The following is a 19781-nucleotide window of genomic DNA, read 5'->3' on the forward strand; positions in this document are numbered from 1 at the left end:
TTCGATTGGTTCACTTCTTAATTTGTGGTATATGGCCAGATAACAACGAACACATGAGAACCATATGTTTCCATGACATGTCCCACAGTGGGAAACATCAACTTGTGGCTGACATTTGGATTGTACTTGGAAAAGAAATTTCTCGCTGAAGTGCGTCATCCTGCAGTCCACATAGCAATTTTCTCTTCTTTCCTTCTGACTTTTCATGTTTAGATAAGTGTTGAGATAAGATAAGTTAAGTTTTGACATTTTTGTTATTTTCGTCAATTATTCCTTGTGTATTTACAGATGCTATTGCTCACTTTTGTTTAGATTTGATAGGTAAAAGCTATAATTTATTCTGACAGATTACTTTAGATTGATTAAATCAGGGCCACATACATATTCAGAATAATAATCGATTTAATTGATTTAAGCAGCTTGAAAGGCTTCCACCATTTAACAGGGAATTAACCAATTTGTTTTTAGAATTTAATATAAAAAGGAATGGGATGGTAGAACATAAGATGTTTTAAGGTAAAAGAACACAAAGAAAGGGTCATCAAGTAAACAATTTATTATAAAAAATGAAGTACACTGTAAAGTTATAAGGGAGTATTAAGGACATGGCATTCAGCGACATGCATTCAGAACATAATATAAATAGATGTGAAGGTCTTGTGCAAAGAAATGATTGTACAAGTCTTAAATACAACACGATAAATTCCCTTCTGATTTACATGTTAAAGTTTTTGAAAAGGAAATCATTAAGCTTGACCACAGCTAAACAGACAGATTCATAATACACAGACTTAACCACAATATAAAAATGTGCCTTTTGGAATGAGAAAACGCCATATGCCCAGTTCCCTTTCAGAAAAGGTTGTTTGTGATTTCATGAGTGCCTGCAAAGGAATAAAGCGCTGGAGGCCCCAAAATGTTACACGGGACTGTTGAAAGTTCATTTAAGATTTTAGAAAAGATGAAACTGGAGTTGTTTCCTTTGAAGGAAAAGTCATAGCATATGTAGACATAAGAGGGAGGATTTGCTGCCCTCTACAGCTTTCACGTTGTCACTGCATTTGTGCCCAGCATACCACTTTTATTTCAATCCAAACAGATGGTTGTTATGATTAATATAAATTTCTTCCACTGAAATATAACTGTGAAACAGTCTCACTGTTAACAGCTCTACGCATTTTATGAAACTTTTTGCCCAATCACAATCCCATTAAAATAACTTTTTATTATTTCAGTACACAAGATGCTCAAAATAAACCTGTCTTAATGCTTAAGAGTGTGAAACAGAAAATATTGATATAGCAGTTGAACAATTGTAACAATACTCAGATCATGCTTACCAAGATATTGCAGGATACATTTTATAAAAAAATGAAAATGCCTGGAGTATTTCATGATTTACACTTAGAACTGCAATATATCATAGAGGTGACACAAATGCACGGTACTTAGATGTGAAGACGTATGAAAGTCAGTTAAAACTCTGGGACACAGAATTTTAGGAAGCAGACTTTAAAATATGTTAACATGTAATTGTGTCAAGGAATGTTTTTTGTGTTTCGTCTTCTAAATAAAATCCTGTCTGGAAAAATGGTTTTGTTGCAGTAAGGAACAATCAGGTAGTTACAATTTTCACACTCTTAATGTTTGAGTTTGTTGACTTGTTCTTTCATTTATATATGCTCATAAAATCTTTTTCTAGAAAGGGTAAACACTTAAACACTTCCACAAGTGTTTAAGCTAAATTAGCTTTTAGTAGGTAGCACATGGCACATCCAATTTTCAAATCTAGAAAGATGGCTCTAAACAACAGTTTACCCTCTCCAAGGCACTCAAAAGATTGAGTTATTATCTTTTTATCATCAAGTAATGCTTCCAAGCACTTTGTGATCATTCGGCCATCGAATGTAGTTTAACTTTTTTGACTTAGACAAAAATGTATCATTCAAAACTGCAGAATTATCATTCAGTAAAGACGTTTGGAAAGGCCTTCTGCAGTTTCACTTCGGGGAATTTGAGACCGGTGATAAAATATTCCCTTGTATTTTTTTTTACAGAGGCACCATTTCAGAGATACCAAGGAGGAACATTCAGAAATCGCAGACGGCATCAGTGGACATAAACAGAGTATCTGATTCAAATACTTTAGTCTTTAAACACCAGGGAGCTGAGATTGAACATCACTCCGCTGATGAAATTGCACATTTCTCTACAGACACAAGTGGCGTCCTAGCGGGAGATCACGGAACTGATGGAATTGTAAGATGTGCCGCCTCCATTGCACACAGGACTGTACGACTCTGGCGGAGTTCCCAGAATCTCCAAATTAACCCGGAACACTGGCGCTGCTCTGAGAAGAAAATCCGCCGCGTCTCGACGGCCAAGTTCTCGCAATTTAGCAAGCAAAATGCCTATGGTAGAATCTGATCGCTGGCTCCACTCTTGCAGAAGTGTGGCTGTTGGGCTGGGAAGGGAAAGGGGGTCTGCAGGGGGGATCCCGTTGGTGCCGCCGCTATATTTAGCAGCTAGCTCGCTTAGGCCCACGTTCATGGCTAACAAACACCAGTCCTTTCCGAGGGCGTCGGGCGGGTCCAACAGGCGGCAGAGTTTGCGTCGAGCCAGGTGACCGAGCTCCGCCACGGGCACATCCCTACCGAGACTGCCCTGTTTGTAGACCTGTGTGCAACCTAACGCTATGATGCTTACAAAGCTCTCGCGATAACCGCCCATGGTGTTAGACAGGGCATTCTCGCCGCGCGCCTGAGCCCGGAAAAAGTCTCTAGGTTGGTAGAGCATGACGGGTCCGTGGTGCTCCCGCAACTGCTGGGGGCTCAGATAATGTCGGGCAGTTAACAATCCAGGTAACGTAGCGGCCACGAGACCCTCTGTCATGCCGCACAACGTGTCCAACAGTGCATAACAACGCGTGGGATCACCTTTAGGTCCTCGTAACTGTACCTCCATGCCCTGCCCATGGTTTACAAGTAGTACCAGAGCCTCGGCACCACCGAGCCCAACCCGAGCTCCGCTGCTCCACAACCGAACGTCCTCAGCCTCTACCTCTGGCTTTTGTTGCCGGCTCCAGCGGCACAAGTTGACTTGAAGCTTATGAAAGAGTCCGCAAGGGAACGGGGCTAAGTGCTCTACAGGGACCACACGTACTCCACCGTAAAGTAAAGTGTCTTCTCCTTCGATGTCGTCTTCATCCGTCCAGGTGTGCTGCAGCCCACCCGTGCGTATGAGGGCGGGAATGTCAACCATTCCTGGGTTGGCTATGTCAAGGGAACAGACGTCCATGGCATCCAGGATCTGGAGGAGTTCGTCGATGTCGCCTTCAGAGACGAGGTTTTGGAGTTCCTCCACACGATAGCGACCACGGTAATGGTGGATCGCTTTGGGGGTTTCAATGGAGAGAAGCTTGCCGAGGACATTACTACAAAGCCAGCGGGGATCCAGCAGGACAACGTCTTGGACGGTTTCACTCTGCATGATGTTAATCTGGAGAAAAGAAGGGAATAGTATTAAGTAGTACTAAAAAAAAGTTTGGCACACAATACTGTCGGTAGCTATTAGATCCTATTCAAAATGAGAAAAACCCAAATGTTAGCTAAGAAATAATATTTTAAAGATGCAAGCATTCAAATATTATTTCAGAAGCGTCCTTGTAATTATTAAAATGTGGCAAATTTGATGTTGTGATAACCCAGACCCCCATTCACCTTCATTAAACGGAAAGATTATCAGAACATCTGCACTTTTGTGTAGATTTTTCACAGAAAAATTCACTGAAAATAATTTTCTTTAAATTGTTCAATTGGCTCAGTTGAGGTTACATAAATGTATCACTTGTGGCAATTTTTTTTAACAGGCCATTTGTAAAATGTATCAAATTTGACACTTAACATGTTCAGTCAAAATGGCTCTTATTTTTAGTTAATTGGTCAATAAAGTCAGAGTAAAAGAAGACTAGTTAGAATGACATGATCTCTATAAATAACAGAATTTGCATTTTTGGGTGAAATATCCCTACAGTAGAGGAACTACTGTACATAATGACCATTCTTCCATCTTATCAGACCACCCACATTTCCTATTTAATATTCAGGTTTACCAATAAGTGAATGTTTAAAATGTGAACAAAGCTGAATCACAAATGTATTTAAGTGTTGTCTCTACCATTTAAACGCTGATGACTTATATAGATGTAAAACCATGACTATTCAACTGCTATCTCTATTTGTTAAAGTGTTGTTGTTGTTGTAATACCTGTGGGTGTTCAATAGACTAAAAAGGGTCCTATTCAGTTTCTGACAGTCAATTCATATGGATCCACAAAAATACATATAAGCATCATGAAAACATGTAGATGTTCTGCACTGTAGATTTTGAGTGCTTTCGTGGTAATGGATGTAGAATTAACAGTGCGCGCGTGTACAATAGCATTACTGGGTGTGTGAAAATACTCGTATTTAAATAATAATACAATAGAATCAACAGCTCATACACCTTCCTCCCACACCAAAACAACCCTATTGTAATTAAAATGTGCACACAAATCATTCAGCTGCTCACACACACACACACACACACACACACACACATGCACGCACATTCACACTTGCAATGGTCTGCCCACACACACATACTGAACACACCTCTCCCATGCTGTGAAGTTGTAAAGTCAGCTCCCGCAGATCCTCTTCACTGGCCAGAGGGTTAATTTGTTCTTGTACATCCACGACAAACTGTTGCCACGACATGAGCTGGTTCGGACCGCTCAGTTTCCTCCAGGACGGTAGAGTGGACAAAAGCTTCTCTGCCAGCTGAGTCATAGGCCTGCAGGTCTGTGTAACAGCGAGAACACACATGACAGTTAACCACAAAATGACAATGAGTCGTATAAAACAATATAAAAAATTATATTTATATATAAGGAGAGAGAAAACATGTACAAAGGCACTCGCATGAATAGATTTTTTTAAGCAATTCATTGTATACAATTCTTTGTTTTGTAGAACATATTAAAGATATTTTGAAGAATGTGGGAAACTAAACCACTATGGTAGTCAAAAGTGCCCCAATACTGTTTGCTTACAAAATACTTCCAAATTTCTTTCTTTGTGTTCAGCAGAACAACGAGATTTACACAGGTTTGAAACAACCTGAGAGTGGGTAAATGATGACATAACATTCATTTTTGGGTGAACTGTCCCTTTAACAAGCACTACCAATTCAAAGTAACACCCAGTCTTCTTTAAATGGACAGTTGACCCAAAAATGCTCGAAAATTCTTCAGTAAAAATAATTTACTCACTATCAAATCCTTTCAAACCTCTGCAAAAATGCAAAAGAAGCTATTTGGAAGAACACTGGTGCCCAACCAACACTGTACTCCATTGTATGGATGGACACAAAACCACTGAGACATTTCTCAAAACATCTCGTCTCATATCCAGATTCTGAACCACACCAGGCCAGGGCGAATTCATGATGACACAATTTTAATTATTTTTGGGTCAACTACCCGTTACAATTCTCAAAATCATGAAAAGTAGCTTGCAGATAATATTGTTTCTTTGGAAAAGGCACAAAAAGGCAGCCATCAATATGCAACAGCATCCCTAAGGCATGCAGATGTGAAAGAAAGCCCCGCAGGTAAAGTATGTGTAGGAGAGAGACAGAGAGAGCAAGTGAGAAACAGGGGTAAGAGCAAAAAGAGGCTCTTATTAAGCAGCAACACAACAGTGAGGGTTCGGTGTATATGCCGTGATGTTTTGACATGTTAAAGAGAGCCAAGGAGCCTCATTAAGTGAAAATGTGTCAAGACACATCAACACACTGGATAAATGGCACCAATTAACATGACCGCTACATTTCAATAATAAAGTCCTTAAATTGGTCAGTTACAGGAGATGTGTGAGAATATAGAGAATGAGCTTACTGAGATGATGCTGTTTCTGAGCTCTAACAGAAGATTTCTGAGCAGCTTCATGTCTTTGGAGTTGGATGCTCCTCCATCCACGACAAAGAGCTTCTCAGCGATCAGCAGGTCATTACCAAACCTTAGAAAGAAATGGCAAGATGTTTAGGATAATTGAACCCTGTTCAAAACATTACATCTTTGATATTCATTAAATCACCTGTTTCTGACTTCTCTAAGCAGAGATCTCTCCTTGTCATAGCTGAAATCTCCACCGAACGATCGGGGCAGATTCACAATGTCAGCATGTGTGGCCACGAGCACCACACGCAGTGGATTCCTGATCTTCCCTCCAAAGGCTGTGGACATAACAGAAGCACCTGTTTTAATCCTCATTCCTATTCTTGCACTTAACATCTATAATAGCGATGCATATAATGAACAAAGAACCACATACAGTGTCGAGATCTACACACATAGCCATTGACAGATTAAACAAGATACTAGTTCTCTTCTGGCATTGTCCATAGTATTATGGATGTGCTCGCTACAGTTCTCGCACAAAACCATCAACCATCACGACAGTAAAAGCGAAGGCAAGCTCGGCTGAGACAGTCAAATGACAGCACACAGAATGAATGACAGGAAAGAAAGTAAGATAAGTTGAGAACAACTGATTTCTTTCATATATAATTGATTGTTGTTTGGGTACATTTTGAAAGACGTCTCGAATTTGGATGAGCTATTACCTTCAAGAAAAATATTTTTATTCATCAGTTTTATACATTTTGTGTCTGTTCGCACAAGATGTCTTACTGTGTTCGAAACTCAGCTGGAGCACGCAGGCGAAAGAATGAAACAGAACGTAGAGTTCTTGAGATGTGTTTGAAGAAGGCTGCATTTCATTAAAAAAGGAGATATACTGAGTTCTAAAAAAGCCATTGTGTACAGTCATTTTATAACAGCTAAGGGGTGTTGTCAGGCACAACACAAAGCCCCTTAGCTGTTATAAAATCACTGTAAACCAATATGTAGTTCTCAGAGACAGAAAGAACAAATTGCTAGCCAAGCAACACAGACGCACAACATACATTGGCGCAGCAATTCTCGTGTATTGCGGTCAGCTGTATGATCGCATCCAAGCTCTTTATTACTCGCAGGAAAAGTTTGTTATTTTCATGAGAGTGTCGTGAAAAACATTGAGTGTCTTCAAGTGTTCGGAAATGTTAAACAGTAGGTGTCAATGAGCTCTTTGGGCAAATTTCTCGCACAAGTTTTTAACCTGATTCGCGTAACCCTTGGCATGTCCGCGTTGACATTGTATGTAATTTCCATGGGCTGTGTATATAATAAAAGGAACACGGCACAACAAGTACCAAGGGCACCAGAACTAATCTTTTATACAATGTATGGTTTTATCGGACGCCCCCGTCTGGACTAACAATTTATTTTATATAAAATGTATATGAATATTTTATTGAATTTTCATTTTGTTAAAGGAAACCTACTCAACCTAAAAGCTACTCAACAGTAAATGATTCTTTGCGGAGGTCTATCGTAAGTTAGGTTTGGGGCACATGCTGTTTGTTTACGTTGTTGCCTCTAAAACCGTCCATAAATGTCAATTAAATGCTTTGCTTATCTGCCGCAACAAGCTCCTAAATGATCATACTTTCTCAGCAAAATCTGTTGTAATATAAAATTAACTATGACGATTTTTATGAATTAATGTACATGTCATGTAATTCATTTAATTCAAATGTTTAATAGATTGACCGGCATACTTTATAGGATAGAATGAGCATAAGGATGGTTAGCAAATGTTGTTTTTGAATCATTATGGATATGAAGCTGAAACAATACTATGAAAAAGCTTAAGAAACTAAATCCTTCACAAAAACACAACAAACTATTCACATATTCTCTTTCGAAACATTAAGACTATTATAACAAAAAATAAACCAAATATTAGTGTTGATATGATATGATAACCATGTTATTCATTTTAATACAAAGATACAGAAGCTGGTGCTTCTCCCACGACCTCTTAATCAAGCATTTCACAGCTTTAGCTGATCCCTGTAATTATTATAATAGAAAGCCCTTCAGAGGAAAAAAAATCTATAAACTACACACTGTAGTCTCAAGTGACACACACACACACTTACCGATGTTATCCTCTGTCAGCGTGAGAGCCTTGAGGCAGTTGAGCCAGAATGTGACCTGGTTGAGTTGAGTCTCGTACGGCTCCTCCAGGCTGAATAAAACCAAGTGGATCGCAGCTGCATCATTTGCGGCAAAGTAATCGTATGAGCAGAAGTAGACAGGATTCCCAGAGAACTCCCATATGCTGAAGTCTCCGACACCTGGAAATACACACATGCACGCAGAAGCATTCTAAGTATACAGCGGCCATCATAAAGTACCGTGTGTGGGCACTTATGCCACAATACAAAATGCACAAGTGATGCTGGATCTAATGACCAATTGTTAAAGCAAGGCAAAATCATCTTTTTAAAAGATCAGCACATTCTGTTAAACTCCAAAACGAGAAACACAACAATGCCTATTAGAAATCATGTTCACCGTTGACATTGGCATTCTGGATGTCGATGGCTTTGGTGGCGGTGTCATCACCCGTAGAGAGAGCGTTGTGTACGGGACTGAAGACCTCCAGCACTCCTTTCGTCAAACTGGGCTCGAACATCATACTGCGACTACGAACGCTAACATTCTCACAGCCTGGATACAGGTTTGAGATACTCACAGACACTACGCACGCGTACACATACAAGTCACAGACAACAAACACCCACATATAGGGACGGAAAAAACACATAGACACAGTCGACTCTTTAAAATATATAATAAACATAAATTACAAACAATATATAATATACTGGAAATAAACAAATTATATACAATATATAAACAAAGGTTGAAAATGATATATTATTGACATATAAAATGTTGATTCAGGCGCATTCAAATGAAAGCACTCAATTCTGTGATAACCCGCCACATGGGGGAGCTCTTTGACAAAGGCCTGATTTCTGCTCTACAGGCATTGACTAATCGAAGTATGGTTTAGTTAAAGTTTTCTGCTATATTCTTCCGATTTAAATATACAAAAGCTTATTTTGCTCATAATAACAACATTATATTGCTATTATTATTAATAATACGATTTTAATTATTACAATAAATATTATAATTATTATAAATAGTTTATTATTTTTAGATGATTACTCAGGTGAAAAAAATGAATTAAAGATAAATGTACAGAAGAGCTATGAGGAAATTTCACACTGAGCGTCTGATGACTCAACTTTGTTTTATACCTCCCAAACGTGTTAGTCACACTATGCTGCACATGTCTCGCACAATCAACGCCTTCTCCTGAACTTCGGCTCTGTAAAGAAACTTTCTCACAGAAACTCCTCAGTTTGTCTGCAGCCATACTTGTGAGAAAAGCAAGCTTCATAGATAACACGCTACTTTGATGTAGTTCCACCTTCTAAGGATGGCAATAATGACGTGCATGTGTTGATCTGCGAATGTGTGAGGATGGAAACTCATTTTGAGCAATTCCTAAATGCTAACGTTTCAATTCCTAGCAAAAAATCAAAAAACACTGCGCGAATTTTAGCAATGGATGAATGTGTCCCAATTTTTGATGTCAGTGCCTCCATAGAATAAAGGCAAAAGCACCTGAAGGTTTGGACGTGACAGGTGAAGCAGGATGTCGGACAGGATTGGTCAGTCTTGTCCTCCGTCTCCTAAAGAAACTGCGCAAGATCCCGCACTTTAAAGATTCCACCAAAGTGCTCTTCCCCGCTCCCGAGTGGCCGAACAGCTTGAGTTTGATGCGCGGTTGGAGGGTCTGTGTAGGCCGCAGCTGCTGGATGTAAATGGTTTTATGGTTGTCCTGTCAGGCCAATCACACAGGGTTTGTTAATTAACATAATCCAATCACATTACAGCGTGACATATGGACAAATGACACAATGCTAATGCGAGCGAGAATGGGTAGAGAATCATAATGAGTGTCGTTTATGGGGCTTTCGAAACGACATTGCCAGTCATATGAATTGGAGTCTGAGCCAGCTGAGTGTCATCTTATTTTCGAAAGCAAGCAAATAGCGAGATGGTGACCGTCTTATATTCACCAACATTCAAAATGACATTACAAATCTTGAGTTATTTTAAAATAGTCTTAGTAAACATTAGGTTTGTAGCTAATGGATGAAACGCGCACCTAAGCTGTGTATCAAATCAAAGCTGTTGAGTCCATAAAATGGCCAGCATTAAAAAACAACTGGAGGGTTCAAGACATTATAATCCTTACAAAAAATGAGTACCACGATACAGTTGTACATATCATGGATTTCCATTTACATGATAATCTAGAAAATACCAGAGAACTATCACAAATTTGGAAATCCCATTTTTTGTTTGTGCAAAATGACTCTCTTGTCATTTCAAACCTGCATGACTTTCTTTCTTCTGCAGAACACAAAAGAAGATATTTTGAAGAAAGCTTGTAACCGAACAACACCGCCAGTTAACAGCGTTCTTCAAACTATCTTCTTTTGTGTTCTGCAGAAGAAAGAAAGTCATAAGGTTTGAAATGACAAGAGGGTGACAAAATGCTGACAGAATTTTTATTTTTGGGTGAACTATCACATGAAGTGACCACTGATTTTATTCCTATGCACTGTTTATAATGTTCCAAAGTCTTTCTGAACTTGTTCAGTTCTTGCAGTTAACCACACGTCATTATAAATTCAAATCCCAAGACACATTTGGCCGATTTCTCAGTGGTACAACATTACATTAGCAGCGCAAAGGTTGTGGGTTTTATACCAAGAAAACAAACATGCTGTTAAAAATGTTATATCTTCAATGGTAAAAGCCTCTGCCAAATGCATAAATGCATATATTTACATATGGATCCAGAATGTTCAATTTTAGGAAAACTCAAAACTATTCCTTAGACAAATCACTTGTAATTCCAACGAATGTCTTGAGTCTCACTGACATGAATATTAAAGCAAGACTCGTACCTTCTTCAGCTTGGCCAGCAGCGTTGTGACGTGCTCCTGCTGTTCTGCATTTGCAAGATCTTCTGCTGTCTTTCCATCCTGCAGGAGAGAGAAAGATAAATGACAGTGATGGATAAAGCGCAGCGAGAGAACATTACAGTCAATGCAAAGAAAGGCCGGATGTTCAGTGACACAGATAAATGAGTAAAGCTGGATGAATAAAAGTCCATCAGCCTTTTGATCTGCTCCATAGTACCTGTCTATCCTTCACAATTTAAAGATGGATGGATAGATAGACGGTAAGTTTGAAGGGTGTAAAAGAGACGTGAGAAGTAAACAAGAGAAAGTGAGAAAGACAGAGAGAGAATATCACCTTACAGCTCGACGTTGTGACTCATGATATTTCAAAAGCTGCCTGAGACAAACATTGGTGATTGTTACAGCTGAAAATGAATTATGGCTGTAATGCTATCTTCACGGTGTCAGGATGTTTGTAACTATGATATGAATGCACAAGATCACGGTGAAAATTCTAGATTTTCGTTGATCTTCGACCTGGAGAAGAAACTATTGAAAATGCATTGCGGAAGCTCACAGGCATTAATTGTTATACATTTTCTGTTTTTATAAAGATTTCCCATTATTCTTTGTGGTAGCCCCCGAGAGCTATAAAAATGACGGATAGGTTAAGAGAGGTGACTAACTACAATATTTCTTTGCAGAAGCGTTTTGAGGGGATAAATGAAGAGATGCATCCTCTCTGAAGGGACTCTAACATACTGACAACATGCTGGGCTTTGGCACAGTAAACTCTCTTCAAGATGCAGCGATTGTAAATTCATCCCTTTTAAACATCACAGCCAGACACATCGAAACACTGCTTGTGTAACACATTCACCGCCTTCAACAATACATTTCAAGACGATTACTGTCAAACTACAAAATGCTGGTTGTGAGCCATGTTACCATTATTGAACACTACATAATCTGCAGTTCTTCACATTTTGAGAACTATGATATTTTTTGCAAACAGTTCTTATAGTTATTTATCCTGTTTATTTGATGAATTTTGTATCTGGCCTAAAACTGAAGGGCTGCACATTTATGCATTCATTGTCCACACTAGAAACAATTTCATTTTAAAGGTCTAGTGTGTCATTTGTGTGTGTTTATTGACAGAAATGCAGTATAATATACATAACTATGTCTTCAGAGGTGTATAAAGACCTTAAGACGTAATGAAGCGTTGTGTTTTTTATTTCCTTAGATTGAGCTATTTCTATCTACATACGGGTACCCTTATATGGAATTCGCCATGTTGTTTCTATAGTAGTCCTTAAAGATGAAAATTCTGTTATGAATGACTCACCTTCTAGTTGTTCAAGACATGTATAAATGTCTTTGTTCGGTTGAACAAAAAGAGAGATAATTTGTAATAATGTTAACAACCAACAGTTCTGAAGCACCATTGGCCATTGACTGCCATTGTAGGAAAAACTATTTTGTATTCTATTGGTTCTGTTGAAGACTAAAAAAGATATTTTGAGGAATGTAGGAAAACAAACAGTTCTGAACTTATGACTATCATTTAAATTGGTCCTACTATTGCAGTCAATGGTGCTTCAGAACTGTTGTTTGCTGACATTATTCCAAAATATCTGTCTTGTCATCAAAATGTCTTGAACAAGGTGAGAAATTCATGACAGAATTTTCATTTTTGGGTGGAGTATCCCTTTAATGGACAAACTGCTTTACAGAGCGCGTTTCATAAATATGCTATCTCCTTCGGCAACGTGATTACATTTAGTTCTGTGTCAGCAGCCGTAGTGCTTCCAAAGGGAGGTGGAGTGAGCCGTTGGATGCAATTCGCAACCTCACCACTGGATGCAGCTAAATTCCATACACTTGACCTTCAAGGCATAAAATGTAATAAAAACATGTTGTTTTTAACACATGAACATGTGGAAATGTCTGAAGAAATGCATCTAATTGACTCTATAAAGGCAGTCATGAAATCTAGGCCCACTGACTGTACAGTATATTGCTTTGGGCTCCGATGCGCCACTGGGTCCCCAGAATCATTCCCATGTTTCACCCCATTAGCTGTATGACCTACAGGGTTTCTGTGTGACCAACTTGTAATTCATACCACCCAACAACTTGTCAATTATGAATAAGTCCCTACAAAAATACAAATTCAGAATCAATTGCAATCCTTAATGTAATGCAATAGCACTAAAGGCTGCTGAATGTGTTTATTTTATTCCAACCAAAGGGTAGAAAAAGACTAACTTCCCAGGAGATGTACTTGCAAGCAGCAAATGTGTGATTGGAAAATCATCCTCAGGAGACACAGACTAGGAAAGGCGAATGACTGTCGGCAAAACTGAACGGCATGCTGAAGGTCATATGTAAAAATACTGTTAAAACACGAAGACAAACTCGAGGACACAATTAAAAAATAACTCAACAGTTACTCTGTAAATAAACCTAAGGTCTTGATTTAATCTGGTTTACCCAAAACCCACCACAATGTTACAGCTCAACTCTCAAGAATGATACGCATACACGCATACAAAATCTAACCGCACACAAACCCACACCGGACACCTGGGGCAATGAGCGCTTGTGTAAACCCCAGAGTCAGAAACAGCTGTGTTCCTCACAAACCAACTGGGACAAATTAAGCAGCCTCCATCTGATAGAGAGGCCACAAGCACCCCCTCACACGCAAATGCAAATGAGAGCCACAGAGAATGTGGTGAACAGCCGAGGTGTTAAAACACAAATGAAGAGGAATAGAAGAGCTGTGATGCACTGTCAGTGCTTTTATCTAATGCGGTTTGATAAACACACAAGTTTCTGCCAATTCTGCAGCCGTTTTTCCTCTTTATGTGCATGTCTACTTGTTTCCAACCACGTGTCCTCTTGAGGACGGACTTGAATTCATTTATTGATTTCTTGTTGTCTCCCGAACGACAAATGAGGTCTGAATATCTCAGGGCTGAATGGAACCTCCTGACATGAGGGAAGAGAACCCACTGTTTGTTTGACACATTGAGACCATGCTTTGTCATTATACTGTAGTGTTGGAGAAATAAAAAATGTAGTGTATGATACTCGCTCTGGTGAAAACAGTGCACAAACCAGTAAAATCAAATACATGCAGAAGAAAAATCATAATGGAAATGATTTTGCTGGCTATAAACATGTTTTACAGAAGGTGTGTTTTTTTATATCAAATATATTTATGCAAGCAAACTGTGGTTTATTACTATGCACTTGTATATTGGAGCAAAGAAAGAAAATGGCTCTTTCAATGTACATTTTTATTTAGTTTAAAATTGTGGACAGCATTATATTATTGATAATTTTTTTATAAATATTATAATATTTTTCTTTAAATTAATTTAGTTTGAAAATATATAGCTAAAAAGTATAGTTTGCCTTGACAATGAAAATTCTTTCATCATTTACACTGTTGTCATTTTAAACCTGTGTGATTTTCTTTCATTGGCAAAACACAAAAGAAGATATTTTGAAAGATGTGGGTAACCAAAAACCATTGGTCCCCATTGACTTCTATTGTGTGCACAAAACCAGTGCAAGTCAATGGGGACCCACGGTTTACTGTTACCAACATTTTCCAAAACATATTTTATATTTATATTATAAATATATTTTCTGTTCTGCAGACAACAGAGGGTGTGACAGGAGGGCGTGTAAATAATGACAGCATTTTTCATTTTGAAGTGAACTATTCCTTAAATGATCTTTGCACCAATAAATCTAATACATACAATTATGGTCCGACAAAAAATTACATTTTGAGCCATTTTATTAAAACTGCAAGATATTAAAATGATTCCGGTCTGAGAAATAGTGAGATATAAATTTCAATATCGCACAGCACTAATTTAAAGCCCTTAGCAATCCTGTATACGGGCCATTTTTCCTTTAAGCTGCTGACCCATACACAACTAGCAATAAATTATAGATTCTTCAATTCCTGTGTGCTGTAACATGCATTGTGCATCACCCACCACTATACAATATTAACAATGCGGGGAAGTGCTTTGAGATTGTGTCTAGGTAGGGTGCATGAGTGAGGGGGGTGTGGGGATATGGGGGTTATTGGTTGAAAACAAGCAGTATGGCAAGGTTCTATAGGAGGTTTGCTGGGGCCTGTTGTCTTTCACTAGAAACAATGATTCTCTGGTGGCGAGTTTCATGAAGCAGCATTGCTCTGGTGAATTGTTTGTTATTTTTAACAATTGTGCAAATGATATAAACATGAATATATGATGTAAGAATTAAAATCTAAATTTAGTCTTACATATCAAGGCATAAGAAACTCAGTTGTTAAGTTTTTTGTTGTTGTTACCCCTTCCTAAATCTTTGTTCGGAGTAAAAATACAGGGATAAAATAATTATAAATGATCATGAAATAAAAGAAAGTCTACAACATGACTAATCTGCTCAAGGTCAGATTATCAGACAAAACAAAACCCCACAAAGCCTTTACAGAGTATAAAAGTCTAGTTATTAGCATAAATAAAATTCGGACGAATAAATAAAGTCATGATGCTGGATTCTGCCTTGTGTTGTGTATCTGCTCTATTCCCAAAATTATTTCTTAGAATCTCTATACTGTGTCTCAGAATAACAAAAGACAATTCCCTAAAAGCACATAAATATAATAATGTTTTTATTTCTTTAGAGAGATGAGAAATGGGATCAGGACAAACAAACTGGATATAACCACAAAAAGACCACAAAAGCTTTTATATGACACAGGAAAGTGCACTTTGTACAGCTCTGACATAACATAAATTAATAACTACATCAAAATGTAACTATATTGGGTATCTGAGGCCAAAATCAAATCACGCAACAGCTGAAATCAACTACAACACCCATGATTTCATCATGCCAAAGCCTAAAGGGACTAAATGTGCCGCTGAACTTACATTAGTGATGGCTTCAGTGTTGGCTCCCGCTACGCATAGATGACGCACCACCTCCAGACCCCCGTTACTGGCTGCCAGGTGGAGCGGTGTTCTTCCAAACTGCACACAAATCAAACACAAACATTTCTCAGAAAAGACGGGCTTGGAATGATTCATATCCAAAATGGTTACGAGAAAACAAAAAGAATAAAAAAACTTGACAGAAAATTGGTGATTCACATGAATCTACTTCTGTTCCTCTTAACCTGTAAAGGCCTCAGTAAGAACTAGCATAAATCTTCTGCTTGGTCTAATGGAAATTCCTCTTACAAATGATGACACAGATTAATACAACCATTGTCGATACAATTACAATGGTTGTCAATGGTGACCAAGAATTGTTTGGTTCCTATGTAAGCAATGAAGCATCTGACTTGGTTTTGGAACAAAACAAGACATTTATTCTGGAAACACCTGGATTTGGCCACTGACTACAAACAGGACACAGCAGGAACTAACTTTGTTAGGAATATCCAGAGTGGCTTTAGCCGCACAGAGTTTCATGACCACAGGCAGGTTGCCGTCCTTGCAGGCGATGTGCAGTGGTGTGTTGCCATGGCGATCCTGGTGGTCCACATAACAATGATGGCTGAGCAGACACTTGACAACTTCAATCTGACACCTCCTCACTGCCAGATGCAGGGCAATGTGACTGTCCTGAAATACACACACACACACACACACACACGACTCAGAAGACTGTGCAAGTCATGATTCAAATGACAATTTAAAGCTCTAGACTTAACCTTTGATAATAGTTTCTAACTCTCACTGTTCACCTTATCGACAGAGTCCATGTTGGCCCCGTGCTCCAGCAGACACTCCACAATGTCCTTGAAGCCACGGGCGGAAGCAGTGAGTAACGGGCTCTCGCCTTCGCGGTTCCGAGGGTTCACATCACAGCCAGCCTCGCACAGGACCCGGGCCACTGCAGAGTATCCGTGCCAAGCTGCGCAGTGAAGAGGTGTCTCCTGCTCCTGTGGTGTTACCAAAATAGTCAATGACATTATAAACAAAAGCATAACCTTGAGCCCAGAGAGCTGAAAAAAACGAAATCAGTCTGTGTCAAGTCTGTATCACCTGATGGATTGCTTTTCATTATCTAACACCCCTAAATAAACCATTTCATGGATCAAAACAAAGTTTCTTTTTAACAGAGCAGAGAATGTTGAGAGGAAAACAAACGTAAAATGTTTACCAAAGCAAAAACCTTTGAATGAGTATTTGATCATCTCACACATCATTTGCATGTGCAACTTCACACTTTTATTGCACTTTTTACATCACAACATAGTTTTAATAGCAACTCTCGACAGAAATCGAAAAATATATCACCTAGAGTCACTTATGAGGACGCAGTGAGCAATATTCCATGTAAAACTGTGACTATGTTTTTATTTAAGTTTTTGCTGAGAGCTCACAGCACTAGACAAATACAGTGTGTCAAAAACATGATTCGTTTTCATCCATTTGCTGTGCTGTTCATGTCAGCACTCGCAACATAATTTATAACATCTACTATGGATGCAGGTGTCTGAAATGAAGCAATCTCTTCAGTAAAAGATTTCACTTTCTTGCAAGTTAAGCATTTCAATAAATTTACTTGCAAGTATACTGAAAACTACTTGGATTTGTAATTATTTGTGAAAGCATTAGTTTTCAAATTGATGTTTTCTTGAAGGTGCACTCAGTCATTGGCCGTTTCTCAAAATGTGTTCTTTAGCGTCTTGCGTTCTCTCTTTACGTCATCAATAACCATCTAAGTCTGGTTTCTATACTCAAGAACAGAGAATGCATGAAAGTACCCAGATGTGGTCTTCATATCAAGGATGCATTAAATGCAGACTTGCGCGTACCGAACCGACTTAAAGTCCCATATGTCATTGTGGCACGTCCATCCGAGTTTGTTTTTCCGAGGCTGCCTCGCAAAACCGATTTCCGTGAGAACACAAGTAAGTAATCTGATTTCAGTTCAGTCTTCCTATTGGCTTCCTAGGCTGACACATTTGTCATGCAGAGAAAAGATGTTGTTTGGAGGAGGAGGGGACCTTATTGTTTTTTATTCAAGATTATGAGGGCACACGGATTGATACATTTTTTAATATTTAATAAACGCTATTTCATTAAATAATAATAATGATAATCGTCAGTTTGGATTTCTGTGTGACTTGCAATGTCATTTGGTTTGGCCTGATGATGTAGCCACACGTCTAGGAGTAAAAGCAAGTTGAAGTTGACATAAATTTGCCAAAATCATCGACTGCACCTTTGATGCCTATTTTGTGGTGTAAATGGTTCAAATGTTTTACATACATTTAAGGACGGATAAATGGGGGAGCGTGTGTATGTGTGATACATACCCGGTCTAGTAGGTCAGGGTTAGCATGGATACTGCACAGGTATTGGACAACATCCACATTACCATAGCGAGCAGCCACATGCAGAGCTGTTTCTCCGGACTACAACAGAATGAAAAACATAATTATGAATAACATGTTGACGTCTCACAAACCATGATATTTTTATGTGTTTATTTAGGAACTCAGAAACGATTCAAAAATGCTAAAGAGGCATTTGAACATGAGACGATGTAGTTCTAAGTATGAATAGATTGTCTATACAAAATGTACTTCGTGCACATGGAAGATTAACTGCTCAAGCAAATGGTGAATCATCCAAAGAGGTCAACCCTGCGCTGGAGCTTATAAGGGTAATTTTCGATGTGCTCCTACTAGCAAGAGTTCAGGCTGAGAAGGCCATTTCAAGAACTCAATTTACACCCATAATGATGCTGTGAACACTTAAAGTGTGATTCTGTATGGCACTTCTGACTGGCTCAACAACACTCTACCATGCGATTTCGGCTGACTGAGCACACTTCACTGACTACTGAGGCGGTCAACAAACAGTCACCAATTATTTCATACAACGGCAAACCTCGGACCAGCCGGTAACCATAGCAACTGCAAATTACCAATGGGAAATAGAGAGGCGTGTGAATTCGGTGGGAAAGGCTTTCTGGAGAAAAGGTGAAGGACGGGGAAAGCCTTTGAAAAATCGTATGTCCTCTCCCTGGGGTTGTGATTGGTGTGTGTGTTTAAGATGGAAGTACCTTATCTTGGATGTCCAGAGGGCACTTCTTTTCATGCAGGAATCTCAAGGTCCCCACGTGGCCATGTCGGGAGGCGTAGTAGATAGCATTGGCTCCAGTCTGAGAAAAAGAGTGGCGTGTTAAACTGGAGGTTAAGGAGTTGGCAGATGTGTTTGCAGATCTGGTGTTGGTTAATGATTAACAAGTTTCAATTCATTCTTCAAACTTCAGACGTCCAAAGTTACAGCGGTTATTTATTTTTTAAACAATACTTTATTGGACACTATTGTTAATACAAAGTGTAAGCCGTAATTTGAAATTTTACTTTATAACAATATACAAAAAAAGTTCTATAAACCAATACAGTAATAAAAAAATTTAAATAGTACTTGATGCGGTTTGATTATATATATGTGTAATACTTACTAGTTAATATCATTTTATGTTTATGTTTACAGATTTTACACTGGATGTATATAGTTGGAGGTCCAGGCTTTAAAGTCCTTTAAAGGGATAGTTCACTCAAATAGAAGATTCTGCCATTAATTAATCGCCCTTAAGTTGTTCCAAACCTGTATAAATAATCTTTATTCGTTGTGAACGGAACAAAAAAAGATACAATAAAAGTCTATGGTGCCCCAGAAATCTCAGTTGCTAACATTCTTCCAAACATCTCTCTTTGTTTACACACAAACAAAGAAATGTATACAGGTTTG

At 38.6% G+C, this 19781-nt stretch overlaps 1 protein-coding gene across 3 annotated transcripts in view; it reads right to left on the reverse strand.

Annotated features, from left to right (window-relative positions):
• Positions 1-541: 541 nt before the first annotated feature.
• dapk1 (death-associated protein kinase 1) overlaps positions 542-19781 on the reverse strand; it is a 57727-nt gene continuing 38487 nt past the window's right edge. For all 3 annotated transcript variants that reach the window (XM_079473132.1, XM_079473134.1, XM_079473133.1), the window contains 13 exons: positions 19087-19185; positions 18335-18433; positions 16754-16951; positions 16434-16631; positions 15936-16034; positions 10987-11064; positions 9632-9848; positions 8507-8692; positions 8089-8286; positions 6141-6279; positions 5942-6062; positions 4656-4844; positions 542-3498 (listed from right to left, as the gene is read on the reverse strand). In XM_079473132.1, coding sequence (XP_079329258.1) covers positions 2230-3498; positions 4656-4844; positions 5942-6062; positions 6141-6279; positions 8089-8286; positions 8507-8692; positions 9632-9848; positions 10987-11064; positions 15936-16034; positions 16434-16631; positions 16754-16951; positions 18335-18433; positions 19087-19185 — 3090 coding nt within the window. In that variant the 3' untranslated portion in view covers positions 542-2229. The remainder of the gene's footprint in view (positions 3499-4655; positions 4845-5941; positions 6063-6140; positions 6280-8088; positions 8287-8506; positions 8693-9631; positions 9849-10986; positions 11065-15935; positions 16035-16433; positions 16632-16753; positions 16952-18334; positions 18434-19086; positions 19186-19781) is intronic.

This window comes from Barbatula barbatula (assembly GCF_947034865.1).
Source record: "Barbatula barbatula genome assembly, chromosome: 2".
NCBI lineage: Eukaryota > Metazoa > Chordata > Actinopteri > Cypriniformes > Nemacheilidae > Barbatula > Barbatula barbatula.